Here is a 26,017-nt window from a genome sequence, read left to right as displayed (position 1 = left end):
CATCGTCATGTTATTGCTGTTGCCAGCCTTTTCTGGTAGCTTCCCACAAGCAAAGTGAATGGGGAAACCTTCAGGGAAGGTCACAAGTTGCTTGGGTAAGTATCCCCAATTGGCCTTTCTTCATGGATGTGTACACTCTGTTGCTATTCACACAGAGCCTTCTATCCTTGGCCTCCCTCCATGTGCCAATTCATGACCTGCATATCTTCCGGTTACACCAACCAAGATTGCCTGGATTACAATCTTAAGTGATGCAGTCATGTAACATCATGCTTTACTTTTTACTATATTTTTAGACTTGGGTAATTCTGTTAATGTGTCTTTACAAAGTCGAAATAGTTCACCTGGGCTTTCTTTCATTTGATACTACTTCACAAGGCTGCATATATCCCATATATTTTATACTTATAACCTATCCACAGTTAAGCCGATGCTCATATTTTTAATTGAAGTATCATGAAAAATACACCTCTCATGGATAAACCATTTATGAAAAGAAAAATTTCTAGGTTGGTTTATCTGCAAATGGGCTTATGTGCAAATATGTTCAATGCCGCCCAGAGCTGCATGACTGTCGTATGGGCAGCATATAAATTTAGTAAATATATCAAAACATTCAATTTTGATATATAATCAAGGGTACTTCCACCCATACCATGTAATGGGCTCAAGGCTTTCCATGCTGGCATTAGAAAAATGGTTGCCACACGTACCCTGCTATTGCTACAGGCTTCTGTTTTTGATCTTACTGATCTTATTCACTTGCATCTGATCCAAATTCTGGAATCACAGTGCTACAAAAAATGTTATATACATAATGATTACATGCGGACAATTCTATAATTTCATGTAGATCCAGTACAAAATTGAATTGAAAGATCTGTGCCTCAGATTCAATGTTAGACCACTAGGCCACCATAAATATGAATTTGCCATTATGAGTAAGGATTATTTTTCTTACATTATAACCTGGTTCAGGTAGGAATAAGCACGATCTCTTCCCACCTTAAAACATCAAAGAGCTTAGATGCAATTAACTAAAATCAAAGCTTGGCATTTTAAATTACTGCCCTGTTGTTCTCTCCCTACATGTAATTTGAGATATTAAGTCCTGAATAACATTGAGCATGTCCAATGGTATTATTAGTAAAGTCCCTTTACCAAATGAAACAAAGATTTTTAAGACAAACTGGGATAGAGATAATGAAGCTGTAGCAGGAAGCCAATTCTTTGCATACTCTCCTAGAAATGACTTTAAGAGCTAAACACCTTGATGGGCTATTTCTTGTCAGGCACATTCTTCCTTTTGGCCTCTGCTAAGGTTCTTAGATAATAATTTTGGGAATATACAATGCAATTGATGCATTTGATGCATTGTATATTCCTATCTCAGCTTATGCAATAGGTTATAAATTGCTTGCTTTATTTTGTTTTAGCTTTGTAACAGAATAAATGCCACACATACGTCCTTTAAAACAAATACCCAGCATCGGAACTTAAACTGCAAAGCAGCATTTACTCTTTATAACAGTCCATTTGGTTTTTTTTAAAGACCATAAAAAGTGTGACTTTTCTTAACCTTAGCTGTAGGCAATCACATTCAGCAATTTTTTCATCCTCAGAAATGTTCCTATTTTCAAATATTTCAAGGAATTCCAACATTGTAGAGGACTTGAAGCACAGTTATGCATTCAGTTTGTGTATTTATCAAGGCTGCTAAGCCTTCTTCCATAAGCCAAGAATGTTAGATAGTTGTTGGCAAGCTGCCTCTTAAGGAACTTGTCCTATATTAGTAGTATTCTTATGGCTCTCCAATAATTTTAAATAAAAAGTAAAAATGAGAACTTGTTTATGCTGTTTGTTGGTTGTAAATTTAGGGCCTATAAACCCTCTGTCAACCAATAATGAAGTCTATAGGAACAAAAAGGAACAAAAAAGGAACAAAAAGGCATAGTCAAATGGTTTTCAGTGCATTAAATTCTATGTTATTGCCATGGGCCTCCAAATAATAAAAGGAAGTAACATTTGCAATTATATTGTGTATTAATATTGATGGGGATAAGAAAAAAATATAATTATTTACACTTTCCAGTTAATTTTAAATATTATAGTTAAGTCAGGATTTCAACAGACTTTCTAAAATGGCATTTAATAATCAGAATTTCCTCCGCATAGAAAATGATATTAAAAAAATGCAATAATCAAAATAAGGCAAATATTTCTACCAAACAAATTTATTTATATGTAAAAACCAACATATAGTTTAAAATACTTTTCAAGAAGCTAAAACATTACTATACAATATATTCTTTACTCACCTGTCATAGGAAGCAGTTTTTACACAAATTGTTCATAGAGTGAAAGTAAAGGTCATATATTTTACATGGAAAAAAAATCTGCAAGCTGCTGCAATTGAGATTTAAAATATGTAGCTCTTCTATCTTAATTTCTTAATGTTTGGTTTGACAATACTGAGGGATTTGAAATATTGTAAATAAGTAAACATTCTTCTGAAAATTATTCTTTTTAGTTATATGGTAGCAAATTCTAGAGTTAGCACATTGGTTCAATCTGACATACCATATACAGAAGATAAAAAGAAAATGTATCCTATTCTATGCCACATGTTTGGGCAATTCATATATGGGGAATATATGACTCCGACAACATACTGGTTTTAATGCCAACTGATAAAATGGATCTAGAGTCAATACTGTATTTCTTCACTGAAATGAAGACACAATAATATTTAAAGCAGTGATCCCCAAATTTTCTGGCTTTGCGGATAGGCAGTGGTTCCCTGCAAGCAATGGGGCAAGCAAGCTTGCGTGCACAAACACTGCTTGTGCAAACAGCCCAGTTCCAAACGGGCTGTGGTTCGAGGGTTGGGAACCCCTGATGTATTTATGTTTGCTTATCACTGTTCATATTTTCAAAAATTATTGCAAATGAAGAAGAATCTCTATTCTCCATATATGACACTGTGTCTGGAATGCAAGCTTTTCATAAAGCTTCACTTTTGAAAATCCTATGCTGCTACTTAGAATGTTGCATTTTCAATGAAAAAGAATACTATAGAAACTGAACACACCACAACCTGACCAATAAAAAAAATGCACGTCTAAAATATGGTACTATATAAAGAATATCAGTTAAACAATTCTTACTATTTAATAGATCTTGTGTGCAATTTTCAATCAACCACATGTAAGGACACAATAATGTAACTTGCTCTAAATCTGCTAAACAAGAAAACAAGAATGCAATACAAAAAAGGTACAGATTGTGTTATCTCCACTGTATCTTAGAACAGCATTATCCAAGCTGGCACTGCCAGTAGTGTAAGGCTAAAACTATCAGATTTCTTAATTAGCTGGTTGGAAATGTAAGGATTTTTATTTTGCAGGATACCAGGTTAAGTGAAAGCTGCCTCATATTTCATTAATACACAGAATCCAAGAATAGGTAGACTAACCAAATAATACCTTGGAAAAATCAATTTATTCAGAATGCATAGTTCTAAGGCCACAGTTTAATCTATCAGTACAGATACGGCCATATACTGCCATTGCCTAATCCAGATGCATATAGAGTGCTGAACTGCGCAATTTTTCAAAATACTGGGCAAATGTCAGTGTTAAAATATAGAAGACAGGAAGTATTGATTGAGAAACAGATGCATATGTAATGTTGGAAGTCTATGGAGTCTCAGTTCATTTCCTATGACAAAATATAACAGTGCAAACAATGGTGCTTTTCCTAGGTGCTTTCAGTGTTATTTCACTAATGTGAAAGGAGGTAATGAGCTGGCCAAACTCTTGGGAACTCACACAACTCTTTAAAATATCATACTATTGACTCCTATTATATGACCAAGAATATTACATTTTCCAGAGTGGCTTATACATCAAAGAGGACTCATATTATCTCAGTACATAATGTTAAAAAAAACCAACTGAAGCCAAGACATACTTACTATTAGAATTCTCTCCTTTGTGGTTTGTATATACATACAAAATTAAAGAGACCAGAAGGATTTAAATTCTGTGTTCAAAAATTTCTAAAACCATCCCTTTCTGCTTCTCATCAAATGATGGCCTTTACTGTGTAACTGTTACACAGGAAACAGGCATGAAATCCAACAAAGGTTCTCTTAAAAATTCAGTTTTATAACACAAAGAATAAGTCAAATTACCTTACAGGTATAACACATCTATATCAAAATACTTCACCCTTTTGGATGAGTGCCAAAATTGGTGCTATTTGTAAATTGGTATCAGATTGTTGTTTTTTTTTTCTTAAAAGGAAATGTGTCAGCACCTAAAAGAACTAGAGAAATATCAGGCACTAAATTGCTTCCAATAATCTGTTAATGAAAAGCTCTACCTAATATGAATAATAAAAACAAAGCTCTAAATGTTAAAAAAAAAATTAAGCACCAAATAGAAATATAAAAGTGGTGCAATGAAGATCTATTTCTACTAAAACAGGTAATGTTCATCCTCTGCCTAAAGGAATGCAATCTTGTGAACAAGTGACAGACTTATAACCAAACAGGTTTTTTTTTTTTTTGTGGCAGAGGCTCTTGGTAGACAGGCTTCCAATATAGATGTGTGTCTCTCTGTGTGTATCTCTGACACAAACACACACACACACACACTTCATTAGCTGTCCAAATCAGGTTTGATTTACTTGAACCCATGCTCACAATTTTAATGGTTTTTTTTTAAAGAACATAAATTAAACATTCCACACACGCACAATTTACAAATATTCTCAATTTCTTATCAGGGCAACATCCATGAGATCATCATCTTCCTCCCCAATCAAGAAATCAGGGCTGGGCCTAGATGGTCTATCTGATGTAAGGATGGCACTGCTTGTCATAGACAGGGACTGTTCTGAAGAGATAGGAGATTTAGACCAGCTTTCTGGCTTTATGCTGTGAGATTTCTTTTTGTCTCTCTCTTTGTCACGATCCCTATCACGGTCTTTATCTTTCAGTTTCTTCTTTTCCTTTTTGTGTTTTTTATGCTTTTCTGAGCTATATTCTGGAAGAGGCCTAACTCCATCATCAGAGTTGGGGCTATTCTGATAGGATTTTTCTGCTATAGATGATCCAGATTCACTCTCACTGTCAATATTTTGGGGTGTATATGCAGGTGACTTACTGTGGCTAGGAGAACAACGCTCATGCTTTGGAGTTGATCCACTTATCAGGGGTGATCCATAATTTTTGGAAGATGACATCTGAGGCCTTAAGCCATCCCCACTTCCTTCCCCAGGTTTTTGTAAGGTAACTTTGGCTTTAATACTAGGAGAACCGCCATCATGTTTACTGATGATGATTTTGGCCACTCCAGTGCTTCCAACACTCTTTGAATCAGATGCTTTCTTGGAAGATTCAGAGGAACCTCCTGAAGCAGGGATTTTGGATTTCTCCTTGTCACTTCTTTCTCGTTTCCCCTGAAATTCATTCCCTGACAGATTGTGCTTGGAGGACATGGAGTGGCCTGATGAACTGGAATTCTGGACCATTTGTCCATCCACTGAATCTTCCCCTGTGGGGCCACTGGTGACAACCCCATGTTTGAGTTTGTCAATGACAGCAGTCAGAGATGGCTTTTTGTTTCGGCTTGGAGACTTGCCTTTGGAACTCCCATGCTGATTCTGAGATGAAGACATGGAAGAGCTGCCAGATGAAAAGGAAGATGAAGATCCCATTGAAGAATTTGAAGAAGGAGGCGGCTTCTGGGACATGGAACTGGAAGATCCCATCCCTGAAGATGACTTCATGCTTGAACTTGATCCTGTCCCAGGAATGTGTGAACCTCCAGAACCGGAACTAATAGGGGACTTTGCTTTAGATGACGGGGGAGTACCTGGAACAGGTTTCATCGGAGAGGCCAGCTTGTCAGAACCGCCCGAGGGTCTAGAATGAGAAGGAGAAATGTTTGGTTTACTCATGGAAGGGTTCATAAGCGATGAAGGCTTCCCTTGAGGTTTGATCTTGGTACCTCCAGAGCCGCTGCTGAGGCCGTGTTTTGTGATGGGGGAGGACCCAGGCTTGCCCACTGATTGGGTGGAGCTTTTGGACTGACCTGAACCAGAGCTGCCTTGGCCTGAGTAGAGGCTGCTGCTCATCTTGGACCCCGAAGACCCATCCGACTTGCTGCTCTTTATTTTGCCTGACGTCGAGGAGGAAGACGAAGAGGATGACGATGACGAGGAGGACGAAGAGGAGGAGGAGGAATGACTGTGATGACTTTTGCTGCTCAAAGAAGAGACTGAGCCACTGCTTGTGTACTGCCCATGGGAAGGTTTGCCAACAGTCACTGTTCCCTTGGGAATCTGGATGGTGATTTTAGGGATGGGAGGAGTAGCTACCCCAGGGGGTGTCTGAGACCTGCCTGAACTTCCAGGAGATTTTGAGCCACCTGTGCTTGCTGGTGGGGTGAAAGGTCTGGTGGATGTACTATGAGAAGGAGATTTGCCTTCTGGCTCCACCTTCCTCCGCTTCTGGACCTTTTCTTTACTCTTTCCATCACTGGATGGGGTGCGATTGCGTTTTCCACCCTTGCCATCCAGCCCAGGGCCCGTTAAAGAACTCCCAGATCCATTACCCTCTTTGACCCGCTTCTGTGATTTCTCTTTCCCCAATTCTCCCATACTCAGTAAGGGGCTCTGGCTTCCACTATGATGCTCCAATACATCAGAGGCTCCCAGAGCCTTGCTGGTAGCAGTGATAATACTAAAGTCGACTGTGTCCGCTTGGCTGCTTGCCTTGAACTTACTCTCCCCTCCATCTCCCCCCAGTACTTGCACACCCAGAGTACTTATCGTTTGTGGTGCAAAGCCCTTGAAGTCATCAGCGTCTCCGCTCTGGCTGCTATCATCAAAATAGTCCTCTCCAAAACCGCTTTGGCTCTGGCTGTTCAGGAGATCAGGGTTGAAGTCAACTCCATCTGGGAAGAACTGATTTGAAGAGTCACTATTTGGGCTTACAGTAGCATCAGCAATCAAATCAGCTGGATCAGTATATGGGTTTTCACTATTATTTGACTGAAAAACATCTGGATCAAAAAGGGCACTTTGTGAATGCCCTGAACTGGATGAGTCTCTTATTGGTGTCCCAATAGGAGGACAATCCTCATTGGTATTAGGCAGTTTGGATGCTTCTTCTGCTATGTCAGAAAGAATATCTGTAACATCAGCACCAATGCTGTCTGAACTGGAGAGCCGGACCATTCTCTGAATACTGGGTTGGGCATGAGGTATAGATTGTGGATAGGTAGTTGGAGGGGTGCTGCACTGACTGGGTGCTGGAGTAATATGTGGAGTATCTAAAGTGTCAGTGGTCATGTTGACATCAAATATGGGGTTCTGGGAATCAACATCCATAGAAAACAGCTCTCTCTGAAAATCATCTTCAGTTTGATGCTTTGGTTTATCCACTAACACACGTGATTTTTTCTTTTTTTGCTTATTGCCCCCTGGTCCCATTTCCATCCTTGGAGAGCCAGAAGAAGAGTTCTGTCTCTCAAGTGGACTGCTTCCATAAAGAGTTGAGAAATCTTGAGCTGCATTGTCTTTCAAAAGATTCATAAGCATTGGATGGTTTTTGGTGTTGCTTGCAGGAGATGACACAGGGGGAGGTGTATGGTGTGGAGGCGTGGGACTAGAGCCAATAGTAGAGCCTACGTTGCCTGTGATTTGTAGCAAACTTGTAAGAATGGGGTTCTGAGACACTTTGCTGAAGTCCTCCCCATGTCCTACTGAATCATGCCTTTCTTTGATGCCCATGCTCATACTGAATAAAGTAGAGATGGGGCCACCAGGGAAAGTACTGGTTGGGGTGGTGGTGCCACTCATTGGGTTGTTGCCAGTAGTCATGCCATATCCTGGGCTGCTTGCAGGAGGCAGATTCTTCTTCACCATGTCTTCAACTGTCTCAGCAATGAGGGACAAAGCTGGTGTGTCTGCTTGGATTGTTTCTGCCTTCCTCCTTATGGCTCTCATAGTCACAGGAATTGACATGCATCTACAAGATACAATGTTGTAAAAAGCAAATTTAGTCCTACTATTTAATAATTTTCTCGGAACAGCACAACTACTCTTACCACAAAAGATGTGAAAAATGGTAGGTCTAACTTTACATTTTTAACCGATTATAATTGAGTTTAAATGCTTTATAAATAGTAGCATATACACTTAACTTTTTATTCTTTAGGACAATGCAAAGCAATAAGTAACTGTTTGAATAAAAAAATGAAGAGCAACTAAGCATTATTTCTATGTCATGGCAGTAGCATCCTATGAAGAACAGATGGAGGCCTTTCTCTAATAATGTTTTCTATCCCTTCCAAATATTTTTTTTAATTCTCTTTCTCTCAGTTAACAAATGAACAAAACAAGACATACTGATTTGTTAAAGTAACAATAAATTATTATTGCAGTAAAAACGAAGCTAGGTATTGCCCAGTAGTTTTATAAAATGTACCACAATTGTTTTACATTATGTTAAACTAAAAGACTTAATGCAGTTCAGAACATTATGTCCTTCTAGACCAGGGGTCTGCAACCTTAAACACTCTTAAGAGTCATTTGGACCCATTTCCCACAGAAAAGAAAACACTGGGAGCCACAAAACCTGGGTGGGTGTGGCCAACATGACATCACTCACTCCCATCCAGTCACAGGACTCCCCTAGCCACGCCTACCCAGCCGGTCATTAGGGCAGAGAACTGGTTGTTACCACAAAACACTTTTGACCTCTCTCTCTGTCTCTCTTTCTCCCCCTCTCTCCCACCTCTGTCTCTCTATCTCTCCCTCCTCTGTATCTCTCCCTCTCTCTCTTCTCCTCTCTCCCCCCGTATCTCTCTCCCCCTGTATCTATTTCTTTCTCTCCCCTTCTCCCCCCATCTTCCCGTGTCTCTTTTCCCCTCTGTGTGTCTCTCTACCTCTGTGTCTCTCTATGTCCCCCCCTCTATGTCCCCTCTCTCTGTCTCTCCTCCCTGTATCTCTCTCTGTATCTCTCTCTGTCTCTCTCTCCTCCCCCTCTCTGTGTCTCTCTATGTCCCCCTCTCTATGTCCCCCTCTCTATCTCCCCTCTCTGTCTGTGTGTCTCTCTCTGTCTCTCTCTCTCCCCTCTCCCCTCTCCCCTCTCCCCTCTCTCTGTCTCTCTATGTCTGTGCGTGCGTGCGTGCGTGCGTGCGTGTATCTCTGTATCTCTCGCTCTGTCTCTTCTCTTTCTCTCTCTCTCGGAAAGCTGAGGCTGGGCCAACCTGGCAAGCTCTCCTTGGGGCTCTTCGCTACTCCTTTTCTTCTTGGCAACGTTTTGGAAATCCAGGCTGGCTGAGGAACAAGAGCGAGCCATGATGGAAGCTTCCTTTCTGGCGACCCTCCTCCTCCTCGTGACTCCCTGGCCGGCTGTGGTGGAGCTGGGAGGGTGTGCACGAGCAGGGAGACCCTCCTCAAGTGAGCAGCCAGGCTCAGCCAAAGCGCAGCAAAGGCATGCATGGGACGGCCTGTCGCTCGCTTGTGGGTCTCCCCGCTTGTGCATACCCTCCTGCCACAGCTGGCCAGGGGGTTGTAAGAGGAGGAGGAGGGGGTGGAGAGTCACCCAAAGGGAAGTCTCTCCATGATTTGCATTTGTTCCTCAATTAGCCCAGATTTCCAAAAAGTTGCCAAGAAGAAAGCAAAGGAGTAGCAAAGAGCCCAAAGGAGAGCTAGCGGGGTTAGCCCAGCCTCGGTTTTCCAAGAGACAGAGAGAGAGATAGAGAGAGAAGAGACACAGAGGATGAGAGGGAGGAGGGGAGACACACACACACACACACACACACACACAGAGGGAGAGAGAGGACAGAGAGGGAGAGAGAGATACAGAGAGAGGGGGAGACCAGTTGACAGGCGAGCGTCTTTGACGAGGATGCTCTGGCTTTCTCCAAGCCTGACCCATAGGGTGGGCGTGTGAGGTTCGGCAGGGGCAGCCCCCTTTTCCAACTGCCCTGAGCTTCTTTACTTCCCCAATGGAATTGTGCCGCCGCTGGCTTTCATTGAAAAGTGTCCATGCAAGTTTTAAAGCTGTGGCTGGGCGCTGAGGGCCTGTCCCTCTTTCCTATGTCTTGTCCTCCTGGATCCCATTCCCACCCCACCAGCCCTTGTGTTAGTGAGGTCAGCATCAGTTGCAGCTGGGTCAGGTCAGGGTTTTGGGGTGGAGAGCAGGTTACGCGTCTCCCCAAGTGACTGAGGCACGCCCAGCACCAACAAGGGCCAGAAGAAACTCCAGCAAGAGTAAAGCGCCAGAGAATAAGCCCTGGCCGCTTCTCCATCCCCTGCCATCACTCTTACCTTCTCAGGCCAGACGTGACTGGAAGGGGAGGGTGAGGGGCGGGGCCAGCCAGTGGTGGGATCAACTGACAGGGAGCCACAGCAAAGGGCCCAAAGAGCCACATGTGGCTATAGAGCTGCGGGTTGCCAACACCTGTTCTAGACTGTGCTCTATTGCAATTTCTGTTTAACAAAAATAAGCACCTGAAAATAGGTACAGGTAGTCCTTGACTTACGGCAACAATTGTTGTAGAATTTTATTGCTAAGCAAGATTTATTAAATGAGCTACATCAGATTTTTGTTGTTTTTAAGATAATTATTGCAGTTGTTAAGTGAATCACAAATCCAGTTCCCCCTATTTACTTTGCTTGCTGGAAGCCGAATGGAAAGATCTCAAATGGCAATCATATGACCCTATGACATTGCAACCATTGTAAATACATGATGGTTGCCAAATGCCCAAATTTTGATCATGTGATTGTGGGGTTGCTACGATTGTCATAAGTGTGAGAAGTGATTGTAAGTCACTTATTTCCATGCTGTTGGAATATAGAATTGTCAATAAATTAATGGTTGTAACTTGAGAGCTACATGTACTTTAACTCTCCATATTATTTCTGTTTCAAAGAAAGATGCAAATCTTCCAACCTTATTCCCATTGGCAATATAACTACATAATTCCCACAACTCTTGGTTCTTGGAGGTACTGTATTTTTTGGAGTATAAGATGCAACTTTTCCCCCAAAAAAAGAGGGTGAAAATCTGGCTGCCTCTTATACTTCAAATGTAACCCCACCCAGCTTCTCAAACGGAGGTTTCAGAGGCTGAAAAAAACATCAGAAATGGAGCTTCAGGAAAAAAGCTCCAAATGGCTTCACAGAGCTTAGAAAAAAAGCCCCAATGGAGCTTCAGAAAAGAAGCCCCAAACAGAGCTTCAGAAAAAAAGCCCCCAAATAGAGCTTCAGAAAAGAAGTTCCCAAACAGCTTCAGAGGGTTTTTTTCTGAAGTTCTGTTTTGGAAGCTTTCAGAGGCAGAAAAAAGTTTTTTCTAAAACAGTGTTTCAGAGGCAGGAAAAAAAAAAGCCAAAAAAAGCAAGGCACAGAGCTCACAACCAAGGAACCTGTTGTTAAAATTTACCTCTGGGAACAGCTGATCGGGGGGTATTTTGGGAGGCCAATCTACCTGCCAATCAGCTTTTTTCTTATTTTCCTCCCCAAAAACTAAGGTACTATACTCTGGTGCATCTTATACTCCGAAAAATACAGTAATTAGATAAAAATACAATTAATGTGTAGTCCCTAGCTATAAAATAAGTTGGCCAATCTTGAATAAGAAAAAAATGGGTTATATGCATTTTCTTCTACATGTAAGGGATTATATCTGATTAGGTACACAGGCATGTTATAGGTCAGTGACGGTTAACCTTTTTGCCATTGTGTGCCAAAAGTGGGGGTCACACGGGGTGTGTGTGTCATGTGGATGTGTGCCCACACTCATAATTCCATGACCCTCTGTGCCCCCTCCCTCCCAGTGTGACCCTCTTGTGCTCCCCCCGCTTTTGACACACACCAGAAAAAGGTTACCGGTGGGCCCGGTAGACCCATTTTTCGCCCTCTCCCAGGCTCCAGAGGCTTTCTTGGCGCCTAGGGAGGGCGAAAACACCCCCCTCCAAGGCTCTCTGGAGACCAGAAACGACCTGTTCCCGACTTCCAGTGGGCCTGGAAGGCCCAAAAATCAGCTGGCCGGCACATGCATGCACTATGGAGCTGAGCTAGGGCAACGCTCGCGTGCCCACAGACATGGCTCCATGTACCACCTGTGGCACGTGTGCCATAGGTTCGCCATCACGGTTATAGGTGGTCTTCAATTTACAATCATTCATTTGGTGACTGTTCAAAGTTACAATGGCACTAAAAAAAGGGACTTATGACCATGTTTCACATTTATGACCTTTGTAGCATCCTCATGATCACGTGATCAAAATTCAGACACTTGGCAACTGGTTCATAATTATTGGTTGCAGTGTCCTAGGGTCATATGATCACCTTTTGCACCCTTCTGACAAGCTAAATCAAAGGGAAAATAGATTCATTTTATAACCATGTTACTAACCTAACTGCAACAATTCATTTAACTACTGTAGAAAGGTTGTAAAATGGACAAAACTCACTTAACAACAGCAACAGAAATTTTGGGTTCAGTTGTATTCATAAGTCCAGGATTATCTGTATGCTATCATACACTGAACATGTTAGTGGCCCAATTCCTACACACTTCGAAGCTGTAAACCACTACTTGTAAACTATATTGCCTGGATTTACTATGTGAAGCCATAACAAAACAAAGTATGGTACATTGTATCTTAATATAGTATATGAATCTAGCCAATCTTGTTGTATAGCTTTGAAAAAATTAGGCAAAGTAAATTCAGAATAGTGTTGCACTGAGGGAGGGTTTTTTGCTATTGTAGTAGTATCGGAAAAATAGCAGTGTATGAAATAGAAAAGCAGTAAAGAAAGATTTATGGTGAAAGCTATTTGAATATATCTCTGAATAATCACGTTTATATTTTACTAGTTTTAAGTCATCAGGTTTTTTTGTTCAAGCAGACGTACCTTTGAACAACCTTTGCAATGAAATCATCTGTGCAGATGAGTGCATCAGAAAGCCCTTTGTACAATTTACAGTTCACATGGGTAGAATCTTGTACATCCATTACCACTGAAAGACAGAATTCATAAGCAGAATGTTATTGAAAATAAGTCAATTTTCAACCAATGCCAGTTTATTTATTTCTTTATTTGTATCCTGCCTTTATTATTTTTTACAAATAACTCAAGGCAGCAAACATATCCAACATGCTTTCCTCCTCCAATTTCTCCCACAACAACAACCTTTTGATGCGAGTTGGGCAGAGAATGGGACTGGCCCAAGGTTACCCAGCTGTGGTTTTCATAGCTGAGGTGGAATATGGTCGCTGCTTTCTAGTCTAGCGTCTTAGCCACTAGACCAAACTGGCTCTCAATTTATACATATATCTTGCCCCAATCCTCCTCCTTCCTGCAACTCACCACAAACTAAGGAGTCATTAACAGGGTGCTGAAAAGATACACTGAAGCAGGAATCAGAAAGAGGGCAGACTTCAAACTGCAGGATGCCAGGGGAATCTGAAAAAAAAGACACAATTTGGTAATATAGCCAAAAGAAAAATACTTGTTTAAGTATGGATATCAATAAACCTTTGAAGTTCTAGAGAACACTATTCACTTTATAATGAAAGTCAAGGAAATGAGAGACATTCATGTTTTTATTTGCAACTTATTTACGATATGGAAAAATGAATTTGAAGGCAAGGTTAGATAATTTGTTGTCCCCATAAAAAAATTTGAAAGGTAAATTGGGAGCTTTTAAATTTGATTTAATAAAAGATCTTCCCAAATAGAATTGGTGTTAGGGAATGACAGTACCATCAGTAGTACTGCGGTTCTTTAACTGGTTGTTAACTGTTGTTTGCTTGTTGAGTTCTAAAAAACTGAAAAACTTTGCACTTTTAGAATAAAATGCTATTTTTTTCAAAGCTCCTTTCTTTAGAGGTTTGCCCATTTGTTGGGAGATACAGAAATCTACCATCTCCCTTTCCGATAGACTGCTTTGTCCTCTGCATAGAACAAAACTATGCTCAGTTCACTGATTCATCATAGCTACCTAAATCATATTTGTTATGTATTTATAAACTACTATATATTTTGTTGCCATTTTTAGGTTTTTATTACTTTGTATCTGCCTATTCTTATTGAATTTAGTTGCTCTTGAAAACAATTCAAAGTAAAAAATGCAAATGAAAGTGAAAGATATGCTTAATATGATTAAACAAGATATGTTTAATCTTGGCAGAAGGACCATTCCTGATGATAAAAAGACACCTAATATTTTTAAAACAATTCTGAAATGATATCTCTTCAAGAATGAAAGAGATACTTGTAGGACTATTGCAACTGTTTTTTTTCCTGCTGTTTGCTCTTATCTGTGACTCTCATTTATATATTAGCCAAGATCAAAAAGGTCAATGATGAGACTGACAAGAGTTGCAGTCTAAAAATATCCTAATGGCTATATGTTGCCATTTGTAACTTAACCTATCTCACAGATTTGCTGCAAGGCTATAGTGAAAAAATCCTAAACTCGCCAATCTGGATTCCTTGGAGAGACACAACAAATTCTCCTAACTGTAATTTGATTTCATTTATCTTATTTTTAATATTTCCTCAAAGTATCTAACATATTCTGTACTCACTTCATGCCTCTAGCAAAGACATAAACATACTATGTTGAGAGAATACTGAATCGTTAAATTTCATACAAAATTATTTTTAAATTCAGTATGCCAAAATCATGGTTGAAATTCTTTCTAATTACTGTCTAAAATACAGGCACCATGTCAATACTATTCTAATTTTATCCAATTTTCTCTAAAAAAGATATTTTCAGCTAAAAAAGATGTTTTCATTTTCATCTGGAAAAAATAACACTATAAAAATTAAATTTATGCCTGCTTGTACTAATTATGTACTTCAAAATTTTTAAGGTCTTTTGAGTTGGGTGATGCCAAATCAAACAACCAAATCAAATCTATAAATCCAGTCTATCTTTCAGATAGATATACAACCTACTATAATTCTTGAGAGGAAAGATGCACAATAGCATGTAAATATAGGTAAATACATTACAGGTAGTTCTTGACATGCCCACAAGTTAGCTTAAAATTTCTGATGTTAAGCAAAACAGTTATTAAGTGAATTTTGCTCTATTTTCTGACCTTTCTTGACACAGATGTTTTATGTAAATCACTGCATTTGTTAGTAACACTGTTAAATAAATCTGTCTTCCCCATTTTGCTTGTCAGAAAGGCACAAAAAGTGATCACATGACCTGGGACACTGCAACTGTCATAAATATGAATCAGCTGCCTGTGTCTGAATTTTTATCAGATGACCATGTGGATCCTGCAATAGTTGTAAGTGTGAAAAATGGTCATAAGTCACTTTTTGCAGTGCTGTTATAACTTTGAATTGTCACTAAACGAACTGAGGTAAGTTGAAGACTATCTGTACTGTATATGATAACAACATCAGAAAACGTTCATTAGAAATATATGTTGACTAGCAGAATGACAGATGCAGAAGTAAAACCTACTTGCATCTTCTATTTTTCTGGAACAAAGTATCTGTAAAATAAGCATGCAGGATTTTTAAAGTGGCTTATAAAACAAAAATAATATTTATGTTTAAATATCTCTCCCTCTCTCTTTCTTTCTCTCTTTCTCTATGTTTGTGTGTGTGTGTGTGTGTGTGTGTGTTCTGAACTTGACAATGCCTGTAATGCCAGTTAAAAGCTCTTTGGGTGCTTCCTTTTTAAGGAAGCAGTAGTACTCACCTTCTTTTAAAACAGTTCTCTTGACGCAGCTGCCTATTAGTGTATTGTAGGCCACCTGATGCCTAATCATACTGAGAATGAGAGGCACTCGACTAGGATGATGGAAAGCAATCTTATTAAGCAGGGTTCCTTGAAGGCTTCGTCCATCTGGCAATGGGGCATCTTTGTTGAGGAAATAACAGTGCTGTTGTCCTGGCAAGGCCTGGAATTTGAAATACATGAACACATATTACATAAAGCAGGGGGAAATATTACAAAGCAAATGCCTTCGTAAGTAGTAGCCTTACAAAGGTGAACTGAATCAGCTTTCAGAGCAAAAGTTTATTGATTATGTGCCACAAAGTTGTCTCAAATCCTATTGACCATATAGATATGGTAGATTTTATCCATAGGAAAGTTATAAATTTAAAAATATTTAAATTATACTGTTCCCAAAATTCAAAGTATCTTACGAAGAAAATGTACCAAACTAATCATGTTGCAACTATTCAGATATTTAGCATACATCTCTTACAATATCTAACAATTGTTTGTGTAATTACTGGAGTAAAACAGATGTATTCCAATGGTGAACTACCTAATCCTGGAATGTATATAGTAACAAATGTTTTGTTCATTTAATAACATGGGACAAAATAATAACACTGAAAGCATTCTTGCTCAATTCAGCAAATACTCCACTCCTATCAAGCTCAGTAATCAGTACCAATTATTGGGTTCATTACAAAAAACCTAATTTAAAATTATCTGCACATAGATGGCAAAAGACTGTTTTGATCTACATTTGACACTTTTTTTAGGTTCCATTACAGAATTTACTTATGACTTATGTTCTTATACAGTGCAAGGATAACATTTTGATTTATTACTTTTTATAGACATTTTAAAATAAAATTTAATACCTAACCATGTTCAATTTTAACTGATTCTTCCAGGAATAAATTGATATATAATGCTTTAAATCCAATACAGTTAATAAAAAGCTTTTTTCTAGGTTTGCCCTTGCCCTTGGTAAGAAATTATCCTTTAATTTCCATTCCAGGTAAATAATGTGACATCAGAAAATAATAGACTTTTAATTCTAATTTAGATTGCATACTACTTATTTCGCAAGAAAAAAGGCTTATTAAAAGATAAGATTCAATTAAGTACTGTAAACAGAATTAGGCACATTATAGATGAAGAACCAAGCTTATATAGGTTTTAATCTTAAAAGATGTCTAAGAGTTACAAGCAGTGGTGGGATTCAGCCAGTTCGCACCACTTTGGAAGAACCGGTTGTTAACTTTCTGAGCAGTTTGGCAAACTGGTTATTAGAAGAAATCATTAGGGTAGAGAACCGGTTGTTAAATTACTTGAATCCCACCACTGGTTACAAGCTTTCAAAAAGGCTGTTGACAGAAGTGACAAAGAGAGGAAGTTAGAATAAAAACCCCTAAAACAGAAAGTGGGAGATAGAACCCCTTGGAAATTTATAGCAATACACCATAAAAATGCATGGCTTGAATTTGAAAAAAAATATATAATGTTCTATACAGGGTTGATATTGTAGGAATTTTTTCTAAATTTCGTTATCTTCATTATGTCAATGTTATAGTATTATAACAAGAGAATGTTATGTCAACAAGAGTGTGATGAAGGAAGAAAAAATGTCCTTAACCATTTCTATTTTTCTGTAACTATTCCAGTTTGGAAAGCATAAAGATTATTTTCTCTGTATTGTGGAGCACTGAAGAGCTTTAAAATGCAGAAAACAGTTACAGACCTACTGAGCTTTGTTCCTTGGAATAGAAAACCTAATTGGTAACATTTGTAACAGAATGAAATTGAAAAATTTCATTTTAATGTATGCCAATTAGCGTTCATTTAAAGTGACAATAAAGTTATTCTAAGTCTAAGCCTAAATCGGCATATTTAGAATAATTTAAGAGAAGATTAATCCCAGAATGGTGAAATTAAAAGGAAAAAAGGGAAAGAGAGAAGATAGGAAAAGAAATTAGCCTATAGGTAGTCCCTGGGTTATGTCCATTTGTTTAACAACATCATTCAAAATGACAATGGCATTGAAAAAATGGACTTACCACAGATCCTCAAAGTTATGGCCACTGCAACATTCCTAGTCATGTGATCAAAATTTGTGTGCTTAATGACTGATCTGCATTTACAACTACTGCAGCGTTCTGTGGTCATGTTTTCTTGCCCTGTGCAAACTGCCTCCATTTCAACTCCACCCCATCCCCAATAAGCCTATCTCTACCTCTCAATCTATGCCCTTTTTGGTTGCCCTGCCAGCATCGCCAAGATAAGAGGCTGCTGTATTCTGCTGCTGTACACCCCCTCCCCCATGCTATGAAAGGCGGCCAAAAGGGCAGAGACAGTCTAACAACTGCATCATCCTAGCCTCATGATGGTGAACCTATAGCACGTGTGCCAGAGGTGGCACACAGTGTCCTTTCTGTGGGCACCTGAGCCATTGCCCAGCTTACCTGCGCATGTGTGTGGGGCTCCTGCCAGCCAGCTGGTCTTTGGGTTTCTGCTGTGCGTGTGCAGGGGGTGGGGGTGGGGCACACATAGGGTGGGGGGTCATGTGTGTATGCACAGGGCGCATGCGCATTGCATTTTGGGGGTTCGGGCGCACACACTTTGGGCACTTGGTCTGGAAAAGGTTAGCCATCACTGTCTTAGCCTAACAACCACAAGCTGAATTGCCAGAACTGCCTTTGCTAAGTGACATAGTCATGTGATGTTTTCCTTAACAATTGCTTTGTTTAGTGATGGAAATTCTGGTCCCAATTAAGGTTGTAACCTATGGATTGACTGTACTTGAATCTCAAATCAATATAGGACTTCTCAGTTAAATAGTAATGAGATTCTTAGTTCAAAGTTAAAGGCATTACAGAATAAAACACAATTATATTTATAGCACTATGTATTAACATTTTTCTGGTGTTCAGAAAATTCTATACTTAGAACTTGCCTAGCTCATATGTTACTCTCTCATTTGGTAACTTACAGCATAGAAGCGCATAGAGTGGTGCAATGAACAAGGATCCTCCTCCTCCTCCTCCTTGGATAACTCAAACTGTGTGATGAGCTCATATAATGGAACATATGTTGGAGGAGTGTCAAACAGCGGGATACCTAGAAATAGTAAGAAAATATTATCAGCCTCAGAGATTTAACTGAAGAATAGCTGTTATTACATTGCAATTGAGGGAATATTGTATTGTTTAGTGCAATTCCTCCAAGGGTGGGGGAGGGGGAGGAACTTACTGCACTATGGAATTGTCATAATTATCTTCCCAGACACCACAAGTGTTTAATACACAAATACATTCCCATTTGGCAATTGGAAGTCAAGGATTATATCATTAATTATATAATAAAGCAAACCTAAAAATTAACATGGTCCACAGAGAGAGCACTACGTTTGGGAGATAAAAAGGTATAATCATCAATAGATTTATTATATTAGAAAACCTGTGCCTTTTCCCTTGGTTCCTCTCCCAACATGTTAACTAAGTATTTTAGCATATTATCTCTGTTTTGAATTGGAGGCTGAAGGCATCCAGACTATGATATATTTCCATGATTATTTATAATGACAAGTATTTGCTTGGCTTAAAAAAAGAGAATTTCAGCAGCAGAAAAAAGGACTTTTTCTAATTAGGTTCATGGAAAATATACAGGCTTGGCTGTGAAAAAGAATAAGCGTGCATTTTTAAAAAGCTACTTTGCTGCTATCTAATGACAGATGGTACCACTGAAAATAATTCATTGGTGCCCACAGAATTCTTGCAAGAATTTATCAAAAGTTATTACCAGTGCAGTTCTGAAGTTTCTGAATGAAAGCCTGAGAAACAGGAACAGGTTTTGGAAACTTCAAAAAGAAGCAAGCTGGAAAATCAACACTATTGGCACTAGTAACTGAGGAGAATGAGGGTGTCCTGAAAAAAAAAAAAGATAATAATCAGATTTTTTTTAGTGGCTGAAGGCCTCAGCAGAGATGATTACATGTGTAGGGAGAGACAATCTTAACTCACTGTTTTATTCATTAAAAAGAATATAATCAGCAACGTGCAAAAAATGGGACCGTAAATGACCTTGTCCTGTAGAACATTAATGACCATTCAGTGTTGCTTTTTTTCTTACCCTTTGTTATCAACAGGGTGAGTCCCCATAATCAGAGGGGCAATTGGAAGTTTATTCATAGTTAAGGTTCCCTCAATTGTAACACATACATTCATGCCTAGGTAACGAGGAACTGAAAGGAAAGGAGAAAAAGGTACAATTTTTCAAACAGTTGTAACAATGAGTTTAATGCTAGACACTACATAACTTGTGATCAACACAATTCACTGTATTATCCAGAAAATAGATTTGTGATGGATGTCCTTTGATAACAGATGGCATTTTTGGCATTTAACTTCCCAAAAGCTGCTATATACCAGTTAAGATTTGCCCATTTAAGAATGCAGGCAAGTTTAAATTCTATGTTCCCCCATGAACTGGAAGTACAATTTCTTTTTATGGCAGATTCTTGATGTATGTTCTTTTACTGGAAGTCAGGAGCATGTGCATTTAATAAATAATAATATGCCTTTTTCCTATTTATTCTCAAAGTTTTAAGCATCTGTAAGTTGTATGGGATTCTCCAACCCTGCTCTCAGAACCCAAGACTTTATTTAAAAATCAAACGATCCAGGTATGTCCTTTCCAGGGATCTTACTCTGTCAATGATGACATTTAAAGGTATTTATTAGGCTCTGAAAATAGGAACAACTGTCACCCACACACTACTTCCAACTTTCAGAGTTTCTCATACATTAAAGCATATATATCCTTTTGCTTAAGTTAGTATCTGCAATGGAATCTACAATATAGGTGAAAGGAATATGCAGGAGTAGCAAGACATGATGGCAAAATGAAAGGCAATGACTTTTGCTTGGGTCTTGGCCATTTACTCTTTTAATAACTGTTCAAATTAAGTGGCATCAATTTAACATGTAAGATTATTTCATCTAAGACCTTCAATGCCAGTACTGTACATCTCAATATAAATCATGAATTTGACACTGAATGAAGAAATTCAAGATCACTTTTAATTTTAAGGAGGTATCTTTGATTCAAAGTCCTCTCTGGGATTCTATGTGGAAAGATATATTTCAGAAGTTCAATGCATTTGTTTGGTAAGGCAATAAGTTGCATCGCAAAGGGGAAAAGTTTTTCACAACCTTTCTTCCCCAAATATTTTGGTAGGAAGGTGTAGTACTGTTTAAGAGATCAATACATCCCATAGGGGCCTCTGTGATTGTTGGCCCAACCTCTGCTTTTTTGGTGAGGCGCAAGCTATCACTGTGTTTGTACCTCCTTCTCATCTTGAATTTGTGTATTCTTATGTGTCTGTATGCTTTTTTGCAAATAGTTAACATTTTCTTCATTTCAATTTAACCCTTTCTCACTTTGTTTATATATTTTTCATTCTCTTTTTCCATCCTCCATGTCACATTTTTGTTGGAAGACAGTAATTTTTCATTTGTACCTACATTTTACTTAATCATTATTAATTTCTCCAGAATAATCCCTGTAGAAAATAAGTTATTGATTACTACTTTTTAGCTCTATAGCAATTTTAAATGATATATCAATTTTATATCTGCTTTCTTCTTGTATTTTATCTTTTTCAGTGTTCTTCCCATTTCATTTTCATTACCGTATTTTTTGGAGTATAAGATGTACTTTTTTTCACCCTAAAAGAGGCTGAAAATTTGGGTGTGTCTTATACTCTGAATGTAGCTTTTTTGAAGCTAGGCTTTGCTTGCTCCCTCCTCTGAGTCTCAGCTGTGCTTTAGCTTTTTTTCAACCCTTTTCAGCCTAAACAAGGCTCTAGCGATTTTCCGGGTGCTTTGTCTGGCTTCCTCTGACTCTCAGCTATGTTCTCCCTAACGAGGCACTAGTGAGTGAAGCTATCTCTGTGCTTTGCCTGCTTTTCTCATTGCTGCTCCTTCTCAGCTGTGCTTTAGAAGCTTTTTTTTATCCCCAAGCAGGGGATAAAAAGCACCCCTCAAAACCAGCAAACTAATGTGCTGAAGCTGACCAGACTAAGGACAGATCAGGCAGGTTTTTTCCCCCTATTTTCCTCCCCAAAAACTAAGCTGCGTCTTATACTCTGGTGCATCTTATACTCCAAAAAATATGGTATATAGTATATGGATGTGTACTTTTGTCAAGTTGCATTGGCAAAGGGTTACAACATAGTTATTGGATTAGTGATTGTTGCAATCAAAACACCATGTAACTCAAAAAAAACCTGAAGTTCTATTTATTTTTTTACACTTTATAAATGTGATTAAAGATTTATGTATTTCTTCTGCTAGACTATAAGCAAGCAGAGTTCTAATTATTCTGAAAATCAGAAATGAGTTGGAGCAAGTTATCTCTATGAAGATAACTTCAGGCTATTTCTCAGGTTAAGGATATATCCGTGATCTTCATTTTACAGCCCCCATCGTTCAGACCAGGTGTGTCCAGCCTATTTCCCATGGCCCAAGTGCTAGCAATCGTCAGCTAGCAATGCAGCCCCACAAGATCATAAACTATATGGCCTAAGACAATTCCTCTTCACTCAATGTGGCCCAGGCAAGTCAGAAGATTGGACACCTATGATTTAAACTTTGAGTTCCACAATACAGTAATTTCATCAACAATTATCACATAATGGCTGCAAGAGGCCACACTTTTTAAAAAAATTTGAATTCTTTGCTTTAGCTTTTCTTTATTAAATATGAATACTGCATACCTAAGTGTTAATCTGCCTTACTCCTATTAAGGATATTCAAGAAGATGATTTAAAACAATCCAGCATACTAGAATGCCCAATTCAGAAAATCAGTGCATGGTGGGAAATACTATGAAAGAATAATGTACCATTATTCTCATTCAGAATGATAGGAGTTCCAGTGCCTTCTTCAAATAAATCATAAGGAGAAACGTAATACTTCAGATTCATCAGGTGACCTGAAATAAGCAGGTTTTGTTAATGGAAAAACAAGAATAGGCATAAGAAGAGTAAAAATGAAGTCTAAATGTTGATCTGAATTTATAAATTAATCTGTTCAATTAGAGTTATAGCTTTCCATCTCAATTAACGATTCAATTCCAAAAACTATAAAAACAATAAAAATAAAAAGCATTTAAAACAATAAAAGTTATGATTTTATTTATTTAAAATATGATGTGATTTATGCATTTTAGTTTACTCACCATGGTTATTCAATACTTTTGGAACTAAAGATGAAAAAATGATTTGAAAATTGAATCATAATACTGCCTGCCTTTATTTGAGAGTTGGGTTGCATGCACATTTAATAGTATTAATATTATTATGGTTGTTCTTACAGTCAGCCAAATGTTTACACTGGATTTGGCATTTCCCAAGGACTGGGCTAGGCAGATGTTGTTCGATGATGTTAAAAGTATTGTTGCAGGATGCATGCTGTTCCAAGTAAAACTATATTTTGCAATTGGCTGACAGCAATTTGCCAATGCTGATGACATTGTGTTCCAATTATTTTTATTACTTTCTTCTTCATTCTACTTCTATTTGCAGGTCTCTTTGTATTCCGTGATTTTAGTGATATTTTTTGCAGTTTTTTCTCTTCTCTTCTGCTGTTTCCAGGTACTGCTCTGCCAACTATCCAGATTACTATTGTTGTTAATCCTAGGATCCTGCAGCTGCTGTGGAATCCCAAAACAATGTATTTGGCTGTAGGTAGGAACAACATTTGTGCCAGATATAAAGTTTTCTGTTATTGCTGTCAGAAACTGAATTTGTTCTGGGGAAGAAATAGCAAGCTAAAGATAGTTCTGTGGAAAGGAGAACTGAAAATCAGGACAGAATGAAGAGGCCATGATTAGACATGATAATATTTTCTGTACAAGGAGAGGATCCGAGATTGCTCACAAGTCAGCTGTTTCCTATGGGAAGATCAAAAGATAGTGGTCTCTGGCAAATTTGGAGGTTTCAGAACGAGGGAATAAGCATCTTGGTAAAATTAAGTTAATAATTTTGAAAGGACTCATATACTTCCTTTTCTAATCACTTTTGAAAGTTGCTTGTTAACCGGTTTCCGGCCCGGTTACAGCACTGAGATGGCTTTGGTCGCGTTGGTGGATGATTTCTGGAGGTCCAGGGATAGGGGTTATTCCTCTGCCTTGGTCCTATTAGACCTCTCAGCGGCTTTTGATACCATCGACCATGGTATCCTGTTGCACCGGTTGGAGGGATTGGGAGTGGGAGGCACCGTTTATCGGTGGTTCTCCTCCTATCTCTCCGATCGGTTGCAGACGGTGTTGATGGGGGGGCAGAGGTCGGCCCCGAGGCGCCTCACTTGTGGGGTGCCTCAGGGGTCGATCCTCTCGCCCCTCTTGTTCAACATCTATATGAAGCCTCTGGGTGAGATCATCAGTGGTTTTGGTGTGAGGTACCAGCTGTACGCTAACGACACTCAGCTGTACTTTTCCACACCGGACCACCCCAGCGAAGATATCGAGGTGTTGTCCCGGTGTCTGGAAGCTGTACGGGTCTGGATGGGGAGAAACAGGCTCAAGCTCAATCCCTCCAAGACGGAGTGGCTGTGGATGCCGGCATCCCGGTACAGTCAGCTGCAGCCTCGGCTGACTATTGGGGGCGAGTCACTGGCCCCAATGGAGAGGGTACGCAACTTGGGCGTTCTCCTGGATGGACGGCTGTCTTTCGAAGATCATTTGACGGCTGTCTCCAGGAGAGCTTTTCACCAGGTTCGCCTGGTTCGCCAGTTGCGCCCCTTTCTAGACCGGGATGCCTTATGCACGGTCACTCATGCTCTCGTGACATCTCGTCTGGACTACTGCAATGCTCTCTACATGGGGCTCCCCTTGAGGAGCACCCGGAGACTCCAGGTAGTTCAGAATGCGGCTGCGCGGGTGATAGAGGGAGCCCCTCGTGGCTCCCATGTAACACCTCTCCTGCGCAGACTGCACTGGCTGCCTGTGGTTTTCCGGGTGCGCTTCAAGGTTTTGGTAATGATCTTTAAAGCGCTCCATGGCATAGGGCCGGGTTACTTACGGGACCGTCTGCTGCCTCCGAATGCCTCCCACCGGCCCGTGCGCTCTCACAGGGAGGGACTCCTCAGGGTGCCGTCAGCTAGGCAGTGCCGACTGGCGACGCCCAGGGGAAGGGCCTTTTCTGTGGGGGCTCCCACCCTCTGGAACGAGCTTCCCCCAGGACTTCGTCAACTTCCTGACCTTCGGACCTTCCGCCGCGAGCTTAAGACACATCTATTTATTTGCGCAGGACTGGACTAGATTTTTAAATTTTAATTGTTTAAATTTTAGATTTGGTTTTAAATTGGGTTTTATTATTTATATGTCTATTTTAAATATTTGGCCTATTTAATAAGTTTTTTAGATTAATGTTTTACTTTGTATATTTATGTTGTTTTTATATGGCTGTACACCACCCTGAGTCCCTAGGGAGATAGGGCGGTATAAAAGTATGAATAAATAAAATAATAATAATAAATAAATAAATAATAATTTGCATCTATTAGCAACCTATACAGGGTGAACTTCTGCAATCCTTGACAAAAGAAAATTTAACTACCGTATTTTTTGGAGTATAAGACACACCTTTTTCCCCCAAAAAAGAGGGTGAAAATCTGGGTGCATCTTATACTCCGAATGTAGCCCCACACAGCTTCTCAAATGGAGGTTTCAGAGGCTGAAAGAAGCTTCAGAAAAGAAGCTCCCAAACAGAATTTCAGAAAAAAAGCCCCAAAATAGAGCTTCAGAAAAGAAGTTTCCAAACAGCTTCAGAGGGTTTTTTTCTGAAGTTCTGTTTTGGAGGCTTTCAGAGGCAGAAATAAGTTTTTTCTGAAACTGAGTTTCAGAAGCAGGGGAAAAAAAAAAAAAGCAAGGCACAGAGCTCACAACCAAGGAACCTGTTGCTAAAATTCACCTCTGGGAACAGCTGATTGGGGGTATTTTGGGAGGCCAATCCACCTGCCAATCAGCTTTTTTCTTATTTCCCTCCCCAGAAACTAAGGTGCGTCTTATACTCCGAAAAATACGGTATAAGTTTAAGAACTTAATTTTTTTCTTTGAATAAATAGCAAAAGAATAATTAGACCTATTATTTTGGAAAGTAACAAATGGATTAAGGGTCCTGATAAATTTGAATATAAGATTTTGGAATTAATTATAAAGAATACTTCC

The 26,017-nt window shown here is 39.2% G+C and overlaps 1 protein-coding gene across 8 annotated transcripts in view; it reads right to left on the bottom strand.

The window, feature by feature from the left end:
- Positions 1-2,216: 2,216 nt before the first annotated feature.
- MED1 (mediator complex subunit 1) overlaps positions 2,217-26,017 on the bottom strand; it is a 43,055-nt gene continuing 19,254 nt past the window's right edge. For 7 of the 8 annotated variants that reach the window (XM_058182130.1, XM_058182127.1, XM_058182128.1 and 4 more), the window contains 8 exons: positions 22,691-22,780; positions 19,916-20,027; positions 19,586-19,710; positions 18,777-18,904; positions 15,764-15,965; positions 13,402-13,497; positions 12,946-13,051; positions 2,217-8,041 (listed from right to left, as the gene is read on the bottom strand). In XM_058182130.1, coding sequence (XP_058038113.1) covers positions 4,777-8,041; positions 12,946-13,051; positions 13,402-13,497; positions 15,764-15,965; positions 18,777-18,904; positions 19,586-19,710; positions 19,916-20,027; positions 22,691-22,780 — 4,124 coding nt within the window. In that variant the 3' untranslated portion in view covers positions 2,217-4,776. Of the gene's footprint in view, positions 8,042-12,945; positions 13,052-13,401; positions 13,498-15,763; positions 15,966-18,776; positions 18,905-19,585; positions 19,711-19,915; positions 20,028-22,690; positions 22,781-23,026; positions 23,459-26,017 lie in introns of those variants that run through there. The other variant, XM_058182134.1, reaches the window with a different exon arrangement.

Source organism: Ahaetulla prasina, chromosome 4, assembly GCF_028640845.1.
Source record: "Ahaetulla prasina isolate Xishuangbanna chromosome 4, ASM2864084v1, whole genome shotgun sequence".
Classification (NCBI taxonomy): domain Eukaryota; kingdom Metazoa; phylum Chordata; class Lepidosauria; order Squamata; family Colubridae; genus Ahaetulla; species Ahaetulla prasina.
Note: the sequence above shows the minus strand (reverse complement) of the source record. Positions and strands in the feature narration are given on the sequence as shown.